Genomic DNA, 23,074 nt, shown 5'->3' on the forward strand with positions numbered 1-23,074 from the left:
GAAAGCCCACTGCATGGGAGAACATATTTGCCAATGCTATTTCAGATAAGGGTTTAATAATCTCCAACATTTACAGAGAACTCACACAACTTAACAAAAGGAAGATAAACGATCCAATCAAAAAATGGGCAAAGGACCTAAGTAGACACTTTTCAAAAGAGGACATACAGAAGGCCAAGAGACATATAAAAACATGCTCAAAGTCATCAATCATCTGAGAGATGCAAGTCAAAACAATGAAGTAGCATCTCACACCTGTCAGACTGGCTATCATCAACAAATTAACAATCGACAAGTGCTGGTGAGGATGCGGAGTAAAAGGAACCCTTGTGCACTGCTGGTGGGAATGCAGACTGGTGCAGCCACTGTGGAGAACAGTATGGAGTTTCCTCAAAAAACTAAGAATGGAACTCCCATTTGACCCAGTGATCCTACTTCTAGGAATATATCCCAAGAAACCAGAAACACCAGTCAGAAAGGATATATGTACCCCTATGTTCATAGCAGCACAATTTACAATAGCTAAGATTTGGAAACAGCCTAAGTGCCCATCAGCAGATGAGTGGATTAAGAAACTTTGGCACATCTACACAATGGAATACTATGCCGCTATAAAAAAAGAAGGAACTTTTACCATTGCAACAGCATGGATGGAACTGGAGAGCATTATGCTAAGCGAAATAAGCCAGTCAGAGAAAGATAAATATCACATGATCTCACTCTTATGTGGGATATAATGATCAACATAATTTGATGAATAAAAATAGATCCAGAGACAAATGGCAGGGGAGGTGGGGGGGGCGTGGTTTAGAGAGCAACCAAAGGACTTGTATGCATGCATATTAGCGTAACCAATGGACACAGACACTGGGGCGGTAGGGGCTTGCCTGGGGTGGGAATGGTTAGGGGGCTGGGGGTGAGTCGATTGGGAAAAAAGGAGACATATGTAAAACTTAAGATAATAAAAAAATAATAATTATGCTGAATGAAAGAACCTAGATGAAAAGAGCACATTAAAACCTAAATATGTTTGTTAGTGATCAAAAATGGGAATAACAAGATACTAAATTCCAAGCTTAGATACCAGTCACTGAAGAGCACATCGATGATAGAAAATTATTAGTGACCTGGAGATGGAAATCAGGGGATTTCATCTTTCTTTTCAAAGGTTGGTGAGAAATGGCAAGTTGATTTCAATAGTCAGAGTCTCCTTGATTATTAACTCATGAGATCAGATGTCAATGTTCATCCTTCCCAATCAATTCACCTGCAGACAACTCGTTCTTTTTTATCATCAGGGATAATTTTAAACAATCAGAGTAGAATGAACACTGTAATGAACTCTCCTGTTCCCGTTAGTCAGCTTCAACGATTTTCAGCTCATTGCCTGTCTTGTTTCATGTCTATATCCCCACCCACTCCCTGTGCCTCCAGGCCCGACATCTTGCCGTTTCACTTGGAAATATTTGTTTGTATTTCTACAAGAAACGGATTCTTTTCAGTCTTTGTTTTAAATTCCTAATAATTCAGAACCAGTCCTGGCAACTTCATCTGAAAATCTTGGCGGGGTTTAGAAAGAATGTGGGACTCTCTTCTCGCACACATTGATAAAGGAGAAGGGTTTACCTGCCAAGAAATTTTTCTTAAGGAAAAAAAAAAAGGCTTATCTTCTCTGTTTACAAAAAAAAAAAAAAAAAAAAAAAAAGTTGGTTCTTCTGTAGCTAGTGGCAGTGATATCCTTTCAGGCTCTCTGTGAAAGTCCCAGGGGCCGTTGTGTAACACGACCATCATCCAGGAAAGGAATGTGCATTTTTAGATGGAAATGTGAAATTCTAGAATCTATTCCCTGTGCGCAGCCGGGCTCGTAGGGCATCCGCACTTGCTGAAGGAGGCCACCTGATATGGGAAACCTCGGACCAGATGTTATGCTCCTGCGAGTGCTTCTAGGACACGGTCTCTCTGGAGATGTTTTCACGAGACACTGGGAGTCTTTGTTCTTCAAAACCTTCAAATCTCTCAGCTTCCTTTTTTTTTTCCTGCTGTGGAACCATCTCTCTTCTCAGATGCAATAACTGTACTAAAGTTGCTGCCAAGGGAAATACTGCATTGCATCCAAAGTCTTTCTAGTGAGAAAGAAGTAACTTTTTGAAAACAGAAATTTAGGGATCCTGCTCTTTCCCTCCTTTTTTTGTGTATGTATTTAGGTATATGTACACGAGGGGCGCTTCAGAAAAGAGACCGCTTTAATCATAGGCCAAGTGAAATGTGTTCAAGTTGTTGGGGCACCCAAAGGCGATCAGAATCAAACTGTAACTGGTTAACTCCAACCCCAACAGCCTGGTTGGATCCTGGAGATGGCTCTTGCAACAGCTGATGGTTAAAATTTCAGAAATGTTGCAAGTTGGTTACTGATTACAGCTTTATTAAAAATTAAATCATATAAACTCACAATTAAATAAGCGGTATTAAAAACAAAGGTTAAAAAAAACCCACAAAGGTAATACTCAAAAATCATCATTTTTCAATTCGTTTACTATCATCTTTGCCCGTCAGGTAATTTCCATTTATTGTACCTATATGGTGAAAATAGTACTGATGGCCTTTTCCCAACGCTGCATTGAGTGGCATCACAGCGGAGCTGGAACTTGGCTGTGGTGGGAGTATTTACACCTGCCATGGCTCCTACAGCAGCGGTTTAAAAACCTAGTTCCAGGACCTGGCCCTGCTGCTCCTTGTTACACAGTTGGATTATACTTTGGGAAGAATGCCATTGTGATGGTAGCCTAAGGCTCCTTGGAGAGGCTTCAGGTGTTTAGCATCTGATGTTCAGATGGGGGAGTTACAGGGCCCCTAGTACACACATTTGGAACAAATTAGCTTTTACTTATTTATACACTAAAGTTTGGGATCTTTGCCATTAAAAAAATAAACATAGCAGATCTACAGGATAAAGTCCACCGCATATTCTTCTCTTGATACCCACAGGTCTCCTATCCTTCCTTCCCTGCCCTGCTCTGTAGGACCTCTATGGATAACACCAATCAGGGTCCCTGGCCTGCTATGCTCCCAAGGGTTTCAGCCAATGGGAGGCTCTGATGGAAGATGGGAGGCGGGACAAGAGACAGGTCAGGGTATTTATGCCCTGGCTCCCTCCTTGCCAGGCTGTGGTTGGCATCGGCTGTCGAGTGGCTCTCTTATAGGTAGTTTTCTTTTGCTAATGACTGCGTCCTTCTCTTAGCCCTCTGCCCCTAGGGATGGTAAGTTTTCCCCTTCCACGGATACCAGCCCAGCTGCTTCACCTCAGTTATTGGTTTCCTGAACCCTGCCCATGCCCTGGTCCATAGCCCCTTTGTTATGCTCTCCTCAGCCTCCTTCTGAGCAGGCTGGCTGTTTCCTCCTGGATTCCGACCCAGACCAAGCCCTTATTCTTGTGTGACTTACAAGGCCCCCATCCTTCCTCATTGCACCCTTTCTCCATACAGCTTGCCTCCATCACCTGAGACTGGTCAACGCTCCACTCACACTCTCAGCCCTTCTCACCTGTATGCATTGCTTCTGCTGTGCCTTCGCTCCTCTGGGCCCTGATGCCATCAGCTTCACCCGTTTGCATGTCAGTCTCGCTGCTGGGGCATGTGGGTGCTCTTGGGCAGCAGGAGAGAAATCCCCCTTGGGTCTGGCACAATCCTGGTACAGAGCCATTTTCTGGCTTAAAATGACGGCTGAAAGGCAATTATTTCCTTCAAATGGCATCCCTGTGCAGCAAATCATTAGCGCATTTTCTTCCTTGGATGGAAAAATACCCAGGCACAGACAGGGTTACTGAGGCCTCTATGCTGGTTAGGAGAGTGGGGGATACTTACCTTGCTCCTCCCACAGTCGCTGACTGGACTGGACACTCAACCAACACCAGGGCTGCTTCCAGGAAAAGAGCCCTATTTGTTGGGTTGACAAAGAAGGTGAGGATAGTCATCAAGCCAGGGCTGGCTTGTCACTGGCTTACCTACTCCCCAAACCCATCAGAGAAGGGGTGGGGGAGTGTCCTAAGGAAGCAAGGTTTGGAAACACCAGGAACCAAACCCTTCCTGTAGTCAGGTCTCACTATCTCAACTTCCATTCACAACAGTACATTCAAGGGCAAACCGTTTGCAGCCTGCTCTGTACTTACTAGTCTAGGTTACTCTGATGGATTATGACAATGCTTTCTGGGAAATTCTCCACACACCACGGGCCTCACAGGGCAGGAACCAATTAGTCAAGAATTGTGCAGCATGAGGGCCGAAGTGGCCGGCCCTTCCTCCCCGGGTTGGGAGAGAAACCAGCCCGGCATCACTGAAGGAAGGAAGGGCTCGCTGGCGTTGGACTTCATCGCACCGGTGACACTGCCACTCAGAACCCGCCCTTCTCTGGTAACGCTGGGTGGGCTGGGCGGCTTTCTCTGGCCTGGAATGTACATTCTCACTAACAGCAACGGCGTCCCCACTGGCGTGACTTAATTAAGCAGCTCGTCCCGTGGGGCTGCCCATTAGAATCACCTGGGGAGCTACCAAGGCTGGGCCCCACCCCCAGAGGACGGCCTTTAATTGGTCTGGGACTTTTTACAGATTTCCTTTTGGGATTTTAATGTGCACCTGGTCTTGTCTAACCCTATCAGCCAGCTCATAAAAGAGGACCCGGGATCCTTGTCCTTGTCTCGTAGGGGTTCACTGGTTAACCAGAGACACAGACAGTCTTGGTGTTCAGGCAGAGATCCTGGGGGACTGTGAACTTCTCAGCGTCTAAGGCTGTGAGATACTTCACAGTCAAGTCCAGAGCTAGCAGACTCCCCCCGCCCTCCCCCCCCCGTCCCCGAACTCTCCCTGGGTTGGTGTGTGTGTTTGTTACCCTCTGATGTATGTTATGGTTATAGTCTAGAGCAGCGGTTGCCAACCAGTGGTCCATGGAGCACTGATGGTCCACAAAGTCTGAAAGGTTGGCGACCGCTGGTCCAGAGTCCAACTCAGAAGCCTTGACTCAGACCCAGGCAGTTAAAGCCCATGAGAGAGGTTGACTATGGGATGTCCTGGTGCTGTGCCGTGGGACTCACACCAGGGCTCTGGCCCCCTAGGCCTGAGGCCAGGCCTCTACACAAAGCTGCTTCCCACAACCTAACGGAAGGATACCCCCAGAGGCTGAGCCCAGCCACCAGCCCAGGTCAGAAGGGTGGGAGAACACGCCCCCTGGCAGCATGCAGCATGGCTGGTTCTTTGGGTCTGCCCTCACCAAAGTGATCTTCCCTAAAGAAGCAGGTGTGGAGGGTGCCTCTTCCTCCAGGAAGCCTTCCAGGCAGGCCCCTGGAGAGCTTCCTCTCATTTTATCAGGCTGCACTGTCTCCCCTGGGGAGGGGCATATCTGCATGACTGCTGGGTCCTCGGTATTCATTCTCTTGGCACAGTGCGTGTTCTGGTGGGCCGTATGGCTGAGTGGAAGTTGTGCCAGTCCTGACCCATTCCCCAGCCTGGATTGGCTCCTTCCAGCCTTGAGCCTGGCTAAGCCACACACTAACCCTTCAGCAATCTGCATGGCTCCTTGGTGATGAGGTGCACTTCCAAAGTCACACCCAGCCCCACCATTGGGTCTACTTTGAAATGGTTGTCTTACAGGGTTTACCCTGCTTGGCCCTGTGTCCCCTGCAGAGCTGCCTTTTGGACATCACAGCCCTGGCCTCAGGAGCTTGCCCTGTTTTTCCACCATCACAGCCAACTTTGCATGGGCCCAGGACCCGGGCACAGTTGCTCTTTCAGGGCAGGCCTTTGTCAAATGGCTAGAGTTTGGGCTCAAGTGGGGACAAGACAGAAGAGACAAGAACAGTCTGGAGAGGGAGTCACATTCCTGCCTGAGTGTCTGGGGAAGACCAGCCAGGTTGACAGAAGAAGCCCTCCCCCCCTGCCCGCTCCCCCCCCACACACACACCACCAAGAGCATGAATAAACAGCTGAAGGACTGAATGACACACTTTATTAGAAACGTTCCTCATTCATCAGTCAAATTCACATTAAAGTGGGGGCGGCAGTGCCGTCTGGGGCTCCGAAATTCCACTGCTGGGACAATTTCCAGTTAAAAATGAGTCTGGGCAGAGAGCGTCGGCTGCCCAGGGAGGTGCTCTCAGCAGCAGCATCCTTCCGGGAGAGGGCCAGGTTTGGAGCAGGCGAAGAAGGTGCCTCTCACGTCCACCCTTCCAGTTACGGGGCTGCCCCCACGGGCCCCACGCTGATAAATAAACAGCACGTCACACACACATTTGAAACAAACAAGCTCGTACAAGTCTCCTAAAGTGAAAAAATAGTTTGCTCAAATAAAGCTTTGTGGCAACCAGGCTGCATCCTGAGTGGATGGTTGCCTAGAGACCCCGGCCTCCCCGGACATCATCCACCAGGGGGTTGCAATGCCCCCAACCCCCCCATTAGCACCTTTGGACTAAGTACTGCCCTCACTCCTCTACTCCTCTCTTAAAATGCACCTGCTACTTAAAATAATAATAAAAGAAACACTCTGTCCCTGGGGTGAATTGTGAGACTCAGCTTCCCTGAATAAGAGGTGCCGGGGCAATGGGGGGCGGGTGAGGGGCAGGAAGGCAGTGACTCGGGTAAGTAAACGACTTTCAAAGAGGTAAGCCAGAGGCGGCTAAACACTGCTCGGGCCACTTGCCAGTTCTGCCTGCGGGCATCCCTCTCAAAGGGGGGCAGTCCTCAAGTACCGGCTGCCCTGACAAGGGGTGAGGGCCCAGGGGACCTGGCTGCTGTCATCATTCATGACCCAGAGGCAGTTTCTCCCCCAGCCGGCCCTGTCTGCTCGCACACAACAGTCTCCTGCCCCAATGTTTGATTCATTCTCTTGAATACGGAACGGGCTCCCGGATCAATACCATCCTGCGGTGTCCAGTGGGCAGGCCGGCCCTCCTCCGGGGGCTTCGCGGCTTCCAAGGAGGTGTCGGGACTTGGGGGAGCTGCTTCTCGGGCAGCAAGTACTGTTGGCAACAGACATTCATTTTTCAGGTTGGGAACGCGTACTGGCCTTCCAAAGAACTGCAAGTTCTGGGGCGTCGGGGCGAGAAAGGCCCCTTCCTGAACGTTCCGTGTGCCGTGAAAGGCAAGGCCGGGCCGGCGGCCTGCCCGCTGCTGCCCTCGGCGCCACAGCCCGTCACTGGTACAGCAGGTAGTTTTTGAGGGACTGAGGCAGGGGCAGGGCGCCGATGTCCTGCAGGCGCTGGCGGCCCAGGGCCAGGCGGATGGATCTCCGGCACAGGTCCATCAGCGGCAGGGGCTCGGCTGCAACGACAGGGAAGCGGGTTAGAGTCTCGCCAGAGCCTTCCTCGCACCTCCTCCCGCCGGTCCTCCCACCCGCCCATTGTGCGAGGCCGCCTGTAAGCGCAGCAACAACTCTGCAGGTTTGCGGAGGGGATGGGAGGGAGTGACAGGTGCACAGTGCCGTGCCCGGGCCACGGATGTGATGTAGTGGGAGCTCCGGTCCCGGCTCAGGGCGTGCTGGCACCGAGCACCACCCCGACGGGACATGCCCTCTTCCTCCCTTCAGACAAACAGCAAGGATTTTCCGTTTCATTCACTTAATGAATTCGTGACAAGGAAACTGTGAACTTCCTAGAGGACGTGACCCTGACTCATCCGTCCCAGGCCCCAGGCTGAGCCTGTTACCGGGATGACCCGGTGACCATCGGTTAAATGAATGAACTGACTTGCTGCTCCGGGTCTCTCCTCTGTAGCTGTTGGAAGCTATTGAAATAAGCTGCTCTTACCCGGCAGCACTTCTGTCCTGGCGCCCTCCTCTCCTCTCCTCTCCTGTAAACTCCCGAGAACAGGGCATGTTTTAATGGACAAGAGGCTTGTGGTGAGAGTTAAATGCGTTGGAAACTGTAAAGAACTTAGCGCAGGGCTCAGCACATAGTAGGTGCTCAGTAAACACCATGTCCGGCTCTCTCCCTCATGCCCAGGCCTTGGCTGGTTGCCCTGGTGAGGAAGAACTCAGGAGGACTGTTAGCAGGATAGGCTCGGGCTGGCAGACAAGCAGTCCCTTTTCCGATGGGAGATGGGCTTGCATTTTGTATCGGAAAAAATTGAGCTGTTAAAGTTTGATAATCATTGTCAAAGTTTAAAAGCTTTCTTCATCACTTTAATGCGCTAGGCACATACTAGGTCCTCAACCCCCCGAAGGCATAGCCTTATCAGCACACTCAGCTCCCTGTGTGCTCCCGGCCTAAGTAGGAGCTGAACGGAAGGGAAGGTGGCCTTTTACCTTCACTCCTCTGCAATCACTGAAATCAATCCAGAGCCCAGACTCCAAAGGCAGAGAGAAAGGAGGGGCTGGAGTTCAGAGCTTGTCTTTAGGTCTGTGTGCAATACCAATCCTCTCTCCTAATTCCTATGGCTGCACAGCAACCCCCAGTGCACAGAGAGCGCCTGGTGCCGCTGTGGAGCTTCCAGCTCCGAAGATGCCAGTAATGCCCGGCCGTCCCTCCAACTCCTCCTCCTCACCCACCTCGGCTTTGGAACTTCTTAGAGCTGTCAAATGTCAAAGTTTAGAAACTGTGGGCGAAAAGGGGCCACACTCATCGGACTGGCTCAGGGAAGGCCTGCCTGGCGGCCGTGCAGACTTAGAGACAGACCTAAAGTAACCACCGAGGATGGTCTGAAATGAAAACTTTTAAAATTAAAAAGCAATGTATGGTGAGTGGTCATGTCCTAGGCCGGAATTTCCCCTGATAAAGGTCAATCTTTACTTTAACTGAGCCTATTGTCTTTTTCTATCTATGATAACATCTCGTTGGAATGTCAAAGTAATTTTCCTTTTTTCTGGACCCCTCCAAGCACAGGCACCGCTCTGTGGAGACCACAAATCCCCTCATTGTTATTGAGTTAATTGTTGACTGTTAACTACCCTGCACTCACCTAAGTAAAAGAAGTATGTGTCTGTCATTTTACTTTTTATCCAATCCCAGAGGTTTCCCCACTTTGCTTTCTCCCACCTCCCTAACCATCACCAATGGATTCTGTGTAACCCACTTCTGTCTCCTCTTCCGATTGTAATGTAAAAAACCAGGTGCAAAACTGCCGTTCTCTGGAGCATTATCTCAATCTGTTGAGATTCTGCTTCCTGGCAATTGTTGACAGTTTGGCTCAGATAAACTCAGAAAAATCTTCACAGGTTTGAATGTTTCTTCCCTTAACAAAATGATCAACAAAGTGATGAGAGGCATTCTCAGAAATGCTTTCTGACTAAAGATAAAATTTAAAAAGAAACATTGTTTGCAAAAGTGAATATCCAAATGGCCAATAAATATATGAAAATGTGTCTACTTCCTGAGCCATCAGGGACATGCAAATTATCACTATACTGTGACTCTCTGAGATGCCAACCAGGATGGCTAAAATGAAAACAAGACAATAGCAAGTGTTGATGAGGATGTGGAGCAACTGGAATTCTAATAATGCTGCAGGTGGGCGGGTAAACTGGCACGCCCACTTGGGAAAACCGGAGGCATCTCCTCAAGCTGAACCTATGGCCTGCAATTTTACTCCCGGGTGTACACATGTTCACCCAAATGCACATGCACGAATGCTCATGGAGGTAACCAACTGCAAACAACAACTTTACTAGCCACCAACAGTGGGATGTCTACATAAATTGTGTATCTTCACAGAGTCAAATACTAATCCACCATGAAAATGAAGGAACCACAATTACATGCAAAAATATGGATGAATCTCTCAAACATAAGTATGAATGAAAGAAAAGTACATTTGGTGTGACTTTATCTGTACCAAGTTCAAACACACAGAGGGATGAAGTTAGGGCAGTGGTGACGTGGGGGGAGCAGTGACTGGAAGGGGGCATGCTGGAGCTCCTGGGGGGGGGGCTGGTATTGTTCCCCTTGATTTGATTTGATTTCTGCCTATACCAGTGTGTTCAGCTTGTAAAAATCATCAAGCTTACTCACCGGAGATGAGTACACTTTCTGCATAAATGTCAAAAACAAATTCACAGTAAAACAATGAGTCACTGAGTCCAGAGTGCTTCATTCAGCTCCCCGCCGGGTGAGTGTGGATACAACACAAGCCAGTGAGGGCAAAGTAGGAGGAAGGGGGCTGGCATGGAATCCTGGCTCATGCTCCCACCACCAGCGGGCCAGAGAGCGGGCTCACCTTCCTGGAGCCACGTTTTGCTCATCTGTGGAGAGGGATAGCAAGGCCTCCATCATGCATTGTGACGATGGCAAGACCCAGCATGCTCCTTTCCTTAAAGGCATTCTCTTATTTCATGCCATCAGCCCAAGAAGTACCTTTAAAAATAGTAATAATTTGCTTATTGTGGTTCAAAAATGCCTCAGCACATCATACTAATTGTCGACAATGCTATGCTCTGGTTGAAGATTCATTGGAGCCGGAGCTGGATGTCTGGTTCTGTGTTAAAAATATCACCGGGCGATCATTTCCGAAGTGACCTGCATTTTCCATGATTCTCCATCACTATCCGCCTGCACGACCCCGAGGAAACCACATTACTTCCTGGACTCTGTTTTGCAGGCAGTAAAACGGGGGAGTTAGCTCTCTGGTTATGATGGTCTATGACTGTGACAGGAACGAGGAGATCTTGGCACAGGCATTGGTAGCTTCGGCTGCTTCCCTGGGCCCCTCCAAATCTTCGCTGCCTGCAGTGGGGAGATGCTAAGACATGAGTCACCGCCCTACCTCCTTCCCTGTGTTTATATTTTGGAAAAAAATGTCAACGTTTTAAGGTCAGGAGGTGCAATTTTTCTGCAACAGTTGAAGACAATGATCAGCAGATGGAGGAAGGTTGGAGCAACAGCCCTGAGATCGGAACTTAAGTAGACAGGGCACCGTTGTTTGTTTTCAGGAAAAGAAATGAGAAGACACACATGGGCACGCACACACACTCCATGTGTCAGACACATCGCTCGTCACTTATCCACAGCCCGAGGCCTTGGTGTCTGGAGACGGAATTGCCTGCTGGCCTCTGGGCCTCTCCTCACGCAGCCCCTTCAGCTGGAACTCCCTGCCCTGCTCGTTCTGCTGGGCCTGCCTCCTCCTTCAGGACCCAAATCAGGTGCTTCCTCCTCCCCAGGGACTTGGCTCTTCTGCCCTCGGCTGGCACCTGGCAGGCGTCGACTCACTGAGGAAACTACACAAATGGTCGAATGTATCCTTACCCACTCACCTCTCAACCACAGCATCCCTGTGCCTGTTGGCCTGTCATGGCCAACAGAGACCTCGGCTCACGTCTAGAAAGCGTCTGGAGTTTTCTCTTAACAAGCCTCACCATTTCCCCAGCAAAAAGGTGGTGACGACAGGTGGGACACGGCAGCATCTTCAGATGAACTCTGTGCCAACAGGCGTCATTGGCCCAGGCGGTCCCCAGGGCCCAGGTGGGGCTCATGTTTCCCGGGGATCTCGAGTGAGCAAGTCACTTCACGTGCTCAGGAGCCCCACACAGCAAAACCGTCCAAATAGTGCATGGCCTTCCCCAGCCACCCTGCCGGGCAGGGACGTGCAGAATCTCCAAAGGGGAGAACCAGGAACGGGGAGTGCGGGAAATGCCACCTGAACTGGGGGGGGGGGGGCTGTGCCCCCGACGCAGCGTGTCCCTGAAATGACAGAAGAGATGTGCGTGTGCGTGTGCGTGAAGGACCTGAGAACAGTGCTGTGAGGCAGGAAAGGCAGTCAGCAGGCTAGAGGTCGGGATGGGGTAGGAGGGTGGAGACATCGACCAGGGGACAGGTAGCGCTACACACCAGGGGTGAACACGGCCCTCACCAAAGGGGCCCTGGAGAAGCCCCGCTCCAGCAGCAAAGGCCGGCTGGGCCCGGCGCAAGCACCAGGGCACCCCCTGAAAGGGCCTAACGCCGATGCCTGGGCTGCTCTCCGGATGAGGCGGCGGCCTCCGGGGCCCTGCCAGCGCTGAGTGCAGGTGAGCCCTGCACCCCGCAGAGGGACTGGCTGCCCGGAGCTCCCTGACCCAGTGCCCAACAGGAGAGTGTGTCCCGCAAAACCTTCTCAGCCAAAGACTTCCAGGGGCTCCCAGCAGAGAGCGGTTCCGCTGCTGCAGGTCGCACAGCCGCTCCACTGTCAGGTGTGTCTAGTGAAAGAAGAGCCCGGCCTGCCCAGTCTGAAGATCACTCGAGGGGGCAGTGGGCGCTCCAGCAAAAGGAAAGCGGATCCAGAAAAGGGGGGAGACTCGGCGGAACTCAGAGTGAAGGAAGGTCGCTGAATGATGGGAGATCCATTAGTCTTGATGCTTGGAAGAGCCCCTCACAGTGGCCTTCATTTCCCTAAACCCCCCCCCGCCCCCCCTACACACAACCCCCGCTCACACACACACACACACACACACACACACACACACACACACACAACCGCTCTGTGCCTCACCTCTGACCCAGCCCGCAGCTTCCCACCACTCACATCTCCCACTGTGCCCACTGCACCTCCGCCGCCCGCCTTCGCGGGACTGCACGTTCTCTCCCAGGACACCGCTGCCCTTCCTTCCACCTTCTCTGGGCTGTCTGTGCTCCCAGGCTTGTGGCTCCCAGGCTTGTGGCACATGCCAGCCGGGCTTCTGAGGGGGGTGGGGCCGGACTCCTCGCTTCCTTTTGCCGCATACAAGGCGCCTCCGTCTGCTTGTGAGAAACCCCAGCCCCTCCACAGCTCACACCACTCGGCTCAGTCCTCTCCCTCCCCTCACGGCTGCTGACTACTGACCTCTGACCCCGGTTTGCCAGGGCTCTGGCCTGGCCTCCCAGGCCCCCTCTCCACCATACCTGCCCCGCCCCCGGGACAGAATCCTCCACAGACACACCCTCTCATGCCTCATCCTCCGGGCACTCTCCTTCTCCCCCCAGGGACCGACTCCCTGGGCCACACATGGACATCAACATCACCCCCAAATGCCCATTCTGGTACTTTATGGTCTGACCACCGGATCAGCCCCCCCCACTGTGACCCTGTTTCCCATCACAGACACCTCTAGACGTCAGAGCCCCCTCTTTTTGCTCAGTCCATCAGCATTCCTTTCCTCCACCTTCCCTCTTCACCCAGCTGAACAACCCACTCTTCCCAGAGACACAGGGCCTGGGGCAGGTCGGCATGACGGCGTGGCCAGTGAGTGGCTGGGGGCGCAGGGTTGGGGCCTGGACAAGTGGGAACAGCAGCATCTTGAGTTCAGGTTATCTGTTCGGTTCCGTTTCCAGGCCTCCTCTCCTGGGACCTGCCACACCGCTGAGTGGAAAGTGGCTGAGGAGCTGGCGGCCCTGGTTCAGGCCAGCCTCAGCCACCAGCTGGCAGAGCGGCCTGCCTGCCTTCCCAGGGCCTCAGAGTCTGCAGTGTGGCAAGTGGCTTGGCAGAGAAGACGCAGGGTCCTGGCCACCAGCTGACACTTGGCAGAGCAGAAATCACAGATGAGGTTAACATGTCCATGAAAAGTAGATGGCAAGCCAGTGATGTAAATGTTAGCTAAGCCTTGGAGGCCCGGGGTTGTGGCTCCCAAGTTTGTGGCACAGGCCAGGTGGGCTTCCTGGAGGAGGTGGTGCGGGAGAAGGCTGTGGAACAACCCCAGCTGGAAACATCCCGTCGTGTTCAGACGTCATCATCTAATTTTCGGTTCAGGAAATGTGGTTTCCCTGCCCCCGACCTGCAACAAATCCCTGACTGCCCGGAGGTGCTGTGGAATCCCTCCCAGCAGCTGGTGTGGTCTCGCCCCTGGAGACTTCGGGCTGCCACTGGCTCTTGTCCTTGCTGGCCAGCCCTTATGGCTCTGCCTTGACATCATGGGGCTGGGGCTGGGGCTGGGAGAGGGGCAGCGGCTCCTGTGAGCCCCGTCTCTACAGAGGCCACTGTAGCTGGAGAGCCCTCCAGCGCGGTCCCGGCAGCCGGCAGAATGAGAAACACTGCGCCAGTTCCTCCGTCTGGAAGGCGCTCCTGACTCAGCTGAAACATTTCCCAGAAAATCCGACTGTTTTCAGTTTGGAGCCCATCCTGCTGGCTGCATGGTGGCTGGACAAGGGCAGCCCCGAGTCACATGAGAACCTCAGGGAGGGGCCTCTAGCTGGCGTGCACCCTGCACCACGGGACAAGTTTCTCTGCCTCTGCAGCCATGGGGACAGCCTGGCTCCGTGCAGATGCTGAAGGAAGCACATGGGACAAGGGGAGACAGGCGTGGGAGCAGACAGCCCTGCAGACAGTCGATGCTCGTCCCACCCAGGGCAGGGGCAGGCCCTCAGGGATGGGACCCCTTCTAAGAGGAAGACTAAGGAGTGTGGGGCCGCAGGACTTGCCTACCAGAGAGCAAGACCTATTTAAAGCCACAGCACTGAACAGTGTGGCACTGGCACAGGAAGAGACAAACTGGAAAATTCTAGACCAACTAGAACTAAGCATGGCATCGTTTAGACACACATCTATATGGAAAATGTGGAATGTCTACAAGGAAAAAAGCAAAGGAAAAGTGAACACGAACTTCAGAGGCGTGGTTTGTCTTGAGCAGAGGGTGGGGGTTGGCAGGGATGAGGAGGGAGGAGCACAGAGGTACCCGACTGTCTATGACTGGTCCTCCGGCTGGGGGCAGAGTCATGATGGCACTGACTCCTAAAGAAGGAAACACATACATAGCAAATTAGGGGCTATGCATGGCACCACCGTGGGACTCTGTCACAACCAAGGGTTATGTTTAGTCCAATTCTGTGTATCAGAGGTTCAGTTTAAGAGAGAGAGAGGGAGAGGGAGAGGGAGAGCGCAAAAGTGAATGAGAAAAGTTATGAGTTGGTCTCAATCTGCCTCAAACAAGAGCATGCCTAGAAGATGGGTCAGAGTTAAACTCTCGTTAATAAACAGTAACAGTCACTCTTGCCTAAGCGCTGAGGCTGCTCAGGAAAGCATCGCGGGCCAGGGGCAGTAGCCGGCGGGAGTGAGACCTGGAGACGCGTTCTGGCCGCATCCTGGGAGCTGGGGGACCACGCCGGCCTCCCGGGGAACGTGCCAGGATGAGACGAGGGGCAGAGGCCAGGCACCCTCCTGGCACAGGTGGGCGATCAATACACGGCAACTGTTGTTTCAGCACAGTTAGTCCTTCAGGACAAAGTGAAAGTAGAGGCAGCTGGTGCGGAGCCGAGGGCAGGACACCAGGTGGGACGCCTCTGTGTCGACAGCCACAGGTAACCCCGCCCAGAGGTCCGAGCGGGCAGAGTAGCGGGCCAGGGAGCCGGGTCCGAGTCCCGTCCTGTGGGGTCCCAGCGCCAGCCCTGTCCGTCAGCCTCTGCTCCGTTTCAGGGTGTTCCTTCCAATCTTCCCATCAGAGGAAGCATGAGGAAACCCGTAAATGTTGGCATATTTTCCAAGTCCAGGTTGATGGTCTCACTGGGCTCCTCGGCAATAACAACAAGTTACAGTGGGAAGAGTCGCAGCGAGGACTCACACAGCACCTCCCGCGTCATGAGACGCTCTAAGCACTTCACTTTCTGTGCTTCTCACTTCGGAGAAGGTGGCTACTGATTTGCATGTCTGGTTACAGACGGAGGAACCGGGGCACAGAGAAGTCAAGTAACTCAATGACCAAATCTAAGGGGTAAAAACAAAACTGGAACTCGGGCAGCCTGGTTCAGGACCCACCCTCTGTTGCCAGACTCCTGGGGAGGCGGGGTGACCGTCACTGCAGAGGAAACCTTTCCCAGCCCCACCGATCTGTCACTCGGTCCTAGTGTCCCAGTCCCTGCCCCTCAGCCTGGCTCCATGTGCGGTTGCTGGCTCACCCCTGTGTACTGAGGCCCCAGAATGCACTGGAGGTGGGCCCCTGACCCAGCAAAGCCCTGCCCTGGGCTCGCAGGGAAGCTGTGAGGTGGCCCCGACGAAGGACCCTGCCTAGTCGGGGACAGTGACTACTGGGTCGTCCCACCCACCTGGTCCTGACGGGCATTTGGCCTGAAGAGTTTGGAGGGGAGAAGGGAGCCAATGCAGACGGTGCGAGGGGTCTTCTCCCCCCAGGCCGCACCGCCAGGCCCACCGCCATCAGGCTCCGTTGCTAACGCAGCCCTCGCTGCGCTCTTCCCACCCATCGGGCTGACGGGCCCGGCCGACTCCTGGTTTCCAGCACGGAGCCAAGGTCAGGCACACTCCCTCCACTTGGGAAACGTCACCAGGTTAGCCTCTTGCTAAGCTGCACGAGCCCCTGGGGTTTAACACGAGGGCTTTCTAATGGATTTATTGTGTGTGTTTGACCTTTCCAAGTGTGAGCTCAGACCAGGCCCAGAGGAGGATGCTGGAAGCCCGTTTTTCGCAAAACTGATAAGTAAACCAAATTCTTGGATGGAGTCTGCCAGGTTTTCTCAACAGCGTAGCTTCAAAGAGACCCCGTTAGGCTCCAGAGGGGGCTGTGCTCACAGGGGGAGGAGTGTGCCTCCGAAGGAGTGGTGACTGAGGAGGTCTGCAGACACAGATTTTCCAGCGTGGAAAGAGCCACGCCACAGAGAAACAGCTAGCAAACCTGGAAACTACTGCTCTCGCTCCACTTCTAGTTTCAAGGCAAATGGTTCCTTGTTTTAGGAGACTTTTTAAAAAGTTAGTGATCAGCACGGCCGGGGTCGGGGGGCGGGGGCGCACTCAGTGGTTGAGCATTGACCTATGAACCAGGAGGTCACGGTTCGATTCCCAGTCAGGGCACATGTCAAGGTTGCGGGCTTGATCCCCAGTGGGGGGGTTGTGCAGGAGGCAGCCAAACAATGATTCTCTCTCATCATTGATGTTTCCGGCTCTCTCTCTCTGTCTCCCTTCCTCTCTGAAATCAATAAAAATAAATGTTTTTTAAAAATGTTAATGATCCGTGCATAAATAAAAATCACTTCTAGTAATCACAAATATGTTTGGACTTTAGACCAGAGGCTGTGGACTCCAGTGCCTAGGGCCGTGATGGCGAACCTTTGGAGCTCGGCCTGTCAGCATTTTGAAAAACCCTAACTTAACTCTGGTGCCGTGTCACATATAGAAATTTTTTGATATTTGCAACCATAGTAAAACAAAGATTTATATTTTTGATATTTATTTTATATACTTAAATGCCATTTAACAAAGAAAAATCAACCAAAAAAAATGAGTTCCCGTGTCACTTCTGACGCGCGTGTCATAGGTTCGCCATCACTGGCCTAGGGGCTGGGCAGGTAACCTAAGTGACTAGCCAGGAGCAGGTGTAAGCAGTGGGCAAAGGGAGGGGGTGGGGCTGTGGTCCCCACAGGACATGCAGAAGGGGCCACCACTCAACTCCAGCAGGAAGGTGGGCCCCTGTTATAGATGTCCTGCTCTTTCAAAAAAAAAGGCCAGGAAGCAAAGATTTTTATGTGCTGTCCGGGCTATTTTAATTTAGTATGGCCAAACAAAGTATTTCTAGGCCCAGACACAGCCTGGGGCTCACCCTGCCACTTCTATTTCGGAGTGAATCTCACCTGCCACCTTTACGGCAAGTCGGCACCTGCCACCCCACTTGGGGGCAGCCCATCCTCAGAATCTGCCAGAAGCTCTGATCCAACCACAGAGACACGACTCCACCGGATCCAGGCACCTGCTCACCGTGCTTCCGCGCCGTGGCCAACTCTAGCTGCAATCCCCATAACTCTGTGCAAAACCCAGAACTGGGCGAAGACCCACTCTCCCCGTGAGGTGTCCCAGTGCGGTTCTCCGCACCCAGCCTGGGAAGAGCTCACTGTCCAGCTTTTAAACTGAAGGTGTGAAAGCAACAACTCAGGTTTACAAAGCATGTTGTCTTTTCCGAGGACCTTCCCAAACATCCTATTGGCAGCGAGAGAATCATTCCACCAACACACTCACGGATGTCTGAGGCCCTAAGGAACCTGTATTGAGCAGGCAGCAGAGAGAGCTGCTGGTTTCAGTAACATGCAGACCGGAGCGCTCCCCTTTCTCGTGCGTCGGACTCCGCTCTCTCATGGCAATCTCTCCCAAGCCCACGCCTCTTTCCTGCCTCGTCAGTCCAATCTAGGGGCCTCAGATAGCCACGTACTACATGCTGGGCCCTGGGCCCCAAATCTTTGACACATCATTTCCCTCCATCCTCACTCCCAGCCCATGAGAGAGGTGCTACAGAGCCACAGTCCCTTATCCAAAACCCTGGGGCCAGCCTGTTTCAGAATTCAGAGAATTCCAGAGCTTAGCAATTTGGCTGCATATGCCATGTATATATTGCATAACATCCCAGTGGCCCAAGGCAGCGCCTGCAATCAAACACCTTCATATTTCTATAGTGAAACCTATGAATATTCACACCGAGTGGAATAAGAAACAACTATAAATAGCGTTACACCAGTTCAGGTTGAGTGTGGCTGCCAAATGAGTTTGGCTCAAACTTAGGAATAAAGCTTTGGTTTTCAGAACACAGTCCTACACGAGAATCTTCATTTTACAGATAGACGAGGCTGACAGGTGAAGTGACTTGCCTAGCGAGGGTCATCCTGGAGATGGGATTCAAGCCAGAAGTCTGTCTTCAGAGCCCAAGTCTATAACCACTTCGTTACACGGGGAAAGAGCACAGATTTCTGTGGGAAACAGCTGAATGTTCTATTCCCTGCTCTGCCACTTAGGAGCTGTGGGATTTGGGCAAATCTTCACCCCCAAGGCCCTCAGCTTCTGTGGAGGTCATTAGAACTCTTTTCAAATGTCCCAGCTGTCACACACTGGGCACAGGATGAGCGTACCCTTCTCCACTCACTTGAAGTTGGGTGTGTGGCCATGAGACTTACTTTGGCCGGAGAAACGTTAGTGGAAGTGACATGTGTCATTTCAACTGGAAGTTTTAGGAGCCTGTATGTGCATTACTGCCTTTTGTTTTCCATCAGTGACCATTAGGGACTGCTCCTTCTGCCCTGGACCTAAATGAGGACACAAACCTTGCACAATCGAGCCTTCTGCTGACCAGCAATAGGCATGCAGCAAGGGCAAAAACAAACATTGCTTGAAGCTAGTACCATTTGGGGCTTGTCTGTTACTGCAGCAAGGCCTGGCCTATGCTGAGTGATATAGGCTCTTTCTCTATAAAACAAGTCATGTGAAAACTGAATCAGGGGGCACATGTGAAGCTCCAACATTAACTAGTGCCTGGTAACAGACACTAGTTAATTCCCCCTCCCATTCTCAGCCAGAATTTCCCAGCTGTAAGGGAAGGGGTAATAGTTAAGCTGCTCTGTTTCAATGCGTGAAACTGCTTGTTGGCCTATGCGGTATTAGTGGAAAGGATTTTCCAGCATCCACAAAAATGTGAATGTTTGCTGATGCATTCAAGTCACTCATGTCCCTCACCTCACTCTGGTCTTGATGACAAGGCTGGGAAAGATGGTGGGAGGTTGGGGACAGAATCCCAATCTAAGGATCCCAGGTTCCTCCTGGACAAGACAGCGTGGTCCAAATATTCCCAAAGATGGGACTGCAGAGGGCCCACTGTCAGGAGAGATCAGGAGAGCCAGGCAGCCTGCAGACAGCTGCTGAGCACAGGGGAGGCACCGTTTCCCGGGAAGGGCTGCCAGGCGGGGGCTGCTCAGGCGGACAGATGGAGGGAGTGAGGCTTCGGGGAAGAGAATCTCAGAGACGAAAATGTTCAGTTGCCACAGAACTTGCATTAAGACCCCATTTAGCAACACTGATTAGGGAGCTATAAATAGCACCTGGGCTCTCACAGGCCATAAAACACACTTCCCTGCAGGCTCCCAGCCTATAGTCGGCCCTGCTTAATTGGGGCTCCAAATAAAATACCTGGAAGGCCCTCATTGTCATAGTAACCAGTTGCTGGGCTAGGGATGGGGCTGAGGTTAGGCACAGGGCAAAGGTGGGAGGAGGAAGCTGAGGAGGAGGAAAGAGAAGGGGGAAAGGGTGGGGTCACTGCTAAAGGTTACCGTGGAGTCTGGGATCACATCAAGAGGCTGGTGGATGAGCAGACTGCAGCCTCACCCATCTCCTTTTCCAACCACAGGCTACCGAGGCAAGGCAGTGGGCCCGGCCGGCCTTGGGTGGATATGAGAGGCAGAAGACCCGAGTTTGAGTCTTGGCTTGGTCACTGACCAGCTAGGAGACCTTGGTGGGCTCCCACCTTCTCTGGGCCTCTAGTCTATCCCACTGTAAAAGGAGGGGCCGAGTGGGAGGGGGGTCTCTAAGCTCCTCATGCACAGCTGGGGCTCGACAACTGGACCCCACCACTGCCGAGAAGAATGGAAAAGCCCTCCATGTTCCCAGTCACCTCCAAGACGTGGAAAGCAAGGCGCACACCAGGGCGTGAGGGGGATGCTGCCGTGGGTGTGTTTGCAGAAAATATCTCAGAAGAAAACACAAGAAACTGAAGCATCTGCTGCCTCTGGGCGGGTGGCTGGGAGCAGGAGCTTGTCACTGTCGTGTTTTATTTGAGCTTTATGAATGTAGTTCACATCAGTGCAGCCTAAATCTAACAAATACTGGACTTCAAAAGGCCCAGGTTTTATTGAATGAACAAATGACCCACTAGACAATGGGTCACCCTCCATGAACTGGTCTCTTCCCTGAGGACTCGCTGCCCCTGTGCTCCTTGCGGTCTCTGGAGCTTGGCTATGTGTTTTGAAGCCTCCGTGCCTTTGCACAGGCTGTACCCACTCCGGAAATGCCTTTCCCGGACTTTTCCGTCCAGTAACTTCTTTAAATGAAACTCCAATATCCCTCCTGCTGGGAACACTTTCCTGATGCCACAGCTGCCCCAAACACCTGTTACTCTCTCCACTGCACTCCTGCCTCACTCCCTGTGGCCCTTTATTCATGCTACCGCATATGTGGCTGCCCCAATAAACTAGGAGCCTGTGAGGGGGGCCCAGGTGGGACTCTGGGGGGTTCACAGGTCCTAGCACACAGTGCTGCTCGGTACAACACTCTCATCCCCCAAAGGACCACGCACAGAGCATCCATTCCAGGTGATTCCCTGGCAGTGTCCCTGCTGAAATTCAAGTCTCTGCTCTCATTCCACCTGCTCCCTCGGCCTCATTTGAATATGCTGGGAAAATCCACTTCTTAACTTTAGCCTGAGCTAAATAGTAGTAGGAAGGGCTGCACCCAGCAACGCACGCAGTGAGGGGCCTGCCCTCCTGCTCTGCCTGACTGTGGATAATGAATGTTGTGGATTGTCCACCACAAAGGTATCTTCTGGGCCTTCGCCTGGGCTGCCTTCCTGCCTGCTAGCTAGAAATCCCATGGCAATGAGGCACCCACAGGAAGGGGCTGCCAGGCAGAGGGTCTTGGCAAGACCCTGACCCTTGCTGGTCCCCATCCACAGCAGGAGGGGCTTGGACCAGAGTCCCTAAGGCCCTGCCCTTTTGGACAGTCTATCTGGAATTTTAATTATCATCCCAAGCAGGGCCGAACAGTGAGAGAAGTCCACTGTAGATAAACAAATAAAATCCCAAGTGAAGGTCAGAGACCAGAGGAGGGAATGCGGGGAGGCCTAGTAGTCACAGGATGATAGTTACATGAAGGCACACTCCCGTGGGTAGACCCAGACACCTATGGAAATCTCTCGTCTTCCAGGTCTCTGAATTGAGGTCACTGTTGAAGTGTGCCAGACTTCCCCCTGTGGATGGCGTGTGGGGAGGACAGGACACAGATTACACCCAACCCCTCTCTCTGCTACAGAATGGACTTTCCAGACTGAATAAAGTGATGCTGTGGTCAGGACAGCCTTATCACCCTGATTGATCCGAAAGATCAATCGCTTGTATACTTTCATTCTATTAACCCTTATGTTAGTTACTAATGGGTTTCTGATGGTTTCGCTTCCAGCATCCTTTGCCTCTTTTAATTCCCTTGCGGAGGGTGTTTATTCCAGAGACCGCCCATCTCAGCCCCAGGGGGGGAGCCTGTGACAGAGGCTGAGCCAGTCAGCACTTTCCAACCCAGTGGCCATGTTCAGGGGTGGGTATGTCACCCAAGTCGGGCCAATCAGAATGCATTCTAGAACGTGTGCTGGATGAGGCTGGTGCAAGCATGCTGGTTCCTCAAGGCTAAGGGAAGGGAAGGGGTAGGCCCAGGGCTCCTCACAGTCACTTTGGGCCTGAGAAAGGAGACCCCAGGGGCCCCCATCCTTAATGTGTGTCCAAGGGCCTGCTGTGTGATGCTCTGTGGGATGGGAGATCTGGAGATCAGTGTGGAAACAGTCTTTATTTTCATGCAGGTTGAGAGTATGGGAACCTAAAGCCCTATTAGATATGAGACACAAAGGACGAAAAAGCTGAGAAATGCAGAGAGAGAGAAACCAGATCCTGGCAATAGTGTTTGAACCCTGGATATAGGTGAGGTTCAAGCCAGATTCACCCCAGGACTAGTTAGTGAAAAATTCCATACATCCCCTTTATCAACATAGGCGGTTTGGGTAAGATTTCCTGTTTCTTACACATGAGAATACAACTAATAAACCACCCCCTCTGTGCCAGGATGTCTCTAGACCCTGAACTTGAGTTCTTGAAGTCTGATCAGAAGTAGTTCCTGGTGGAGACACCCTGGTGTACGGAAGTTCAATGCAACCTAAGAGTGACGACCAAGAGTCGGGGGTGTTAGGTTAGAAGGGATCCCCAGAAATGCCCGTCCACACAGACGCTGCATAAGCAAGGACCTGCCACTCACTCAGAGAACTCAAGCGCCTGGCAGAATGGCCGCGCGGCCAGTCTAGGCCAGAGAGCAGACCAGCGCCCCCGATTCTCACTTCCAACATGGATTCCCTCCAGGGGCCCACAGCAGTCCTCTGGTTAGGTCTGCGTTTCTCTTCTCAATCTCTCTCCCTTGCTATGTAGAGGCTCTGCCACCAGGTGGCGATGTGGAGTCACTGCATGCGGTGTGGGATTTTGTGGTCATGAATTGACTTTTTTTTTTTTTTTAAATATATTTTATTGATTTTTTGCAGAGAGGAAGGGAGAGAGATAGAGAGTTAGAAACATTGATGAGAGAGAAACATCAATCAGCTGCCTCCTGCACATCTCCCACTGGGGATTGTGCCTGCAACCCAGGTACATGCC

At 52.2% G+C, this 23,074-nt stretch overlaps 1 protein-coding gene across 1 annotated transcript in view; it reads right to left on the reverse strand.

Annotated features, from left to right (window-relative positions):
• Positions 1 to 5,983: 5,983 nt before the first annotated feature.
• The window catches only part of SPSB4 (splA/ryanodine receptor domain and SOCS box containing 4), a 66,260-nt gene continuing 49,169 nt past the window's right edge, over positions 5,984 to 23,074 (reverse strand). Inside the window, exon 3 of the mRNA XM_036332390.1 lies at positions 5,984 to 7,304. Within this exon, the coding sequence (XP_036188283.1) occupies positions 7,177 to 7,304 (128 nt within the window). The 3' untranslated portion in view covers positions 5,984 to 7,176. The remainder of the gene's footprint in view (positions 7,305 to 23,074) is intronic.

The sequence above is a fragment of the Myotis myotis genome, unplaced genomic scaffold (genome assembly GCF_014108235.1).
Source record: "Myotis myotis isolate mMyoMyo1 unplaced genomic scaffold, mMyoMyo1.p scaffold_m19_p_13, whole genome shotgun sequence".
Classification (NCBI taxonomy): Eukaryota; Metazoa; Chordata; class Mammalia; order Chiroptera; family Vespertilionidae; genus Myotis; species Myotis myotis.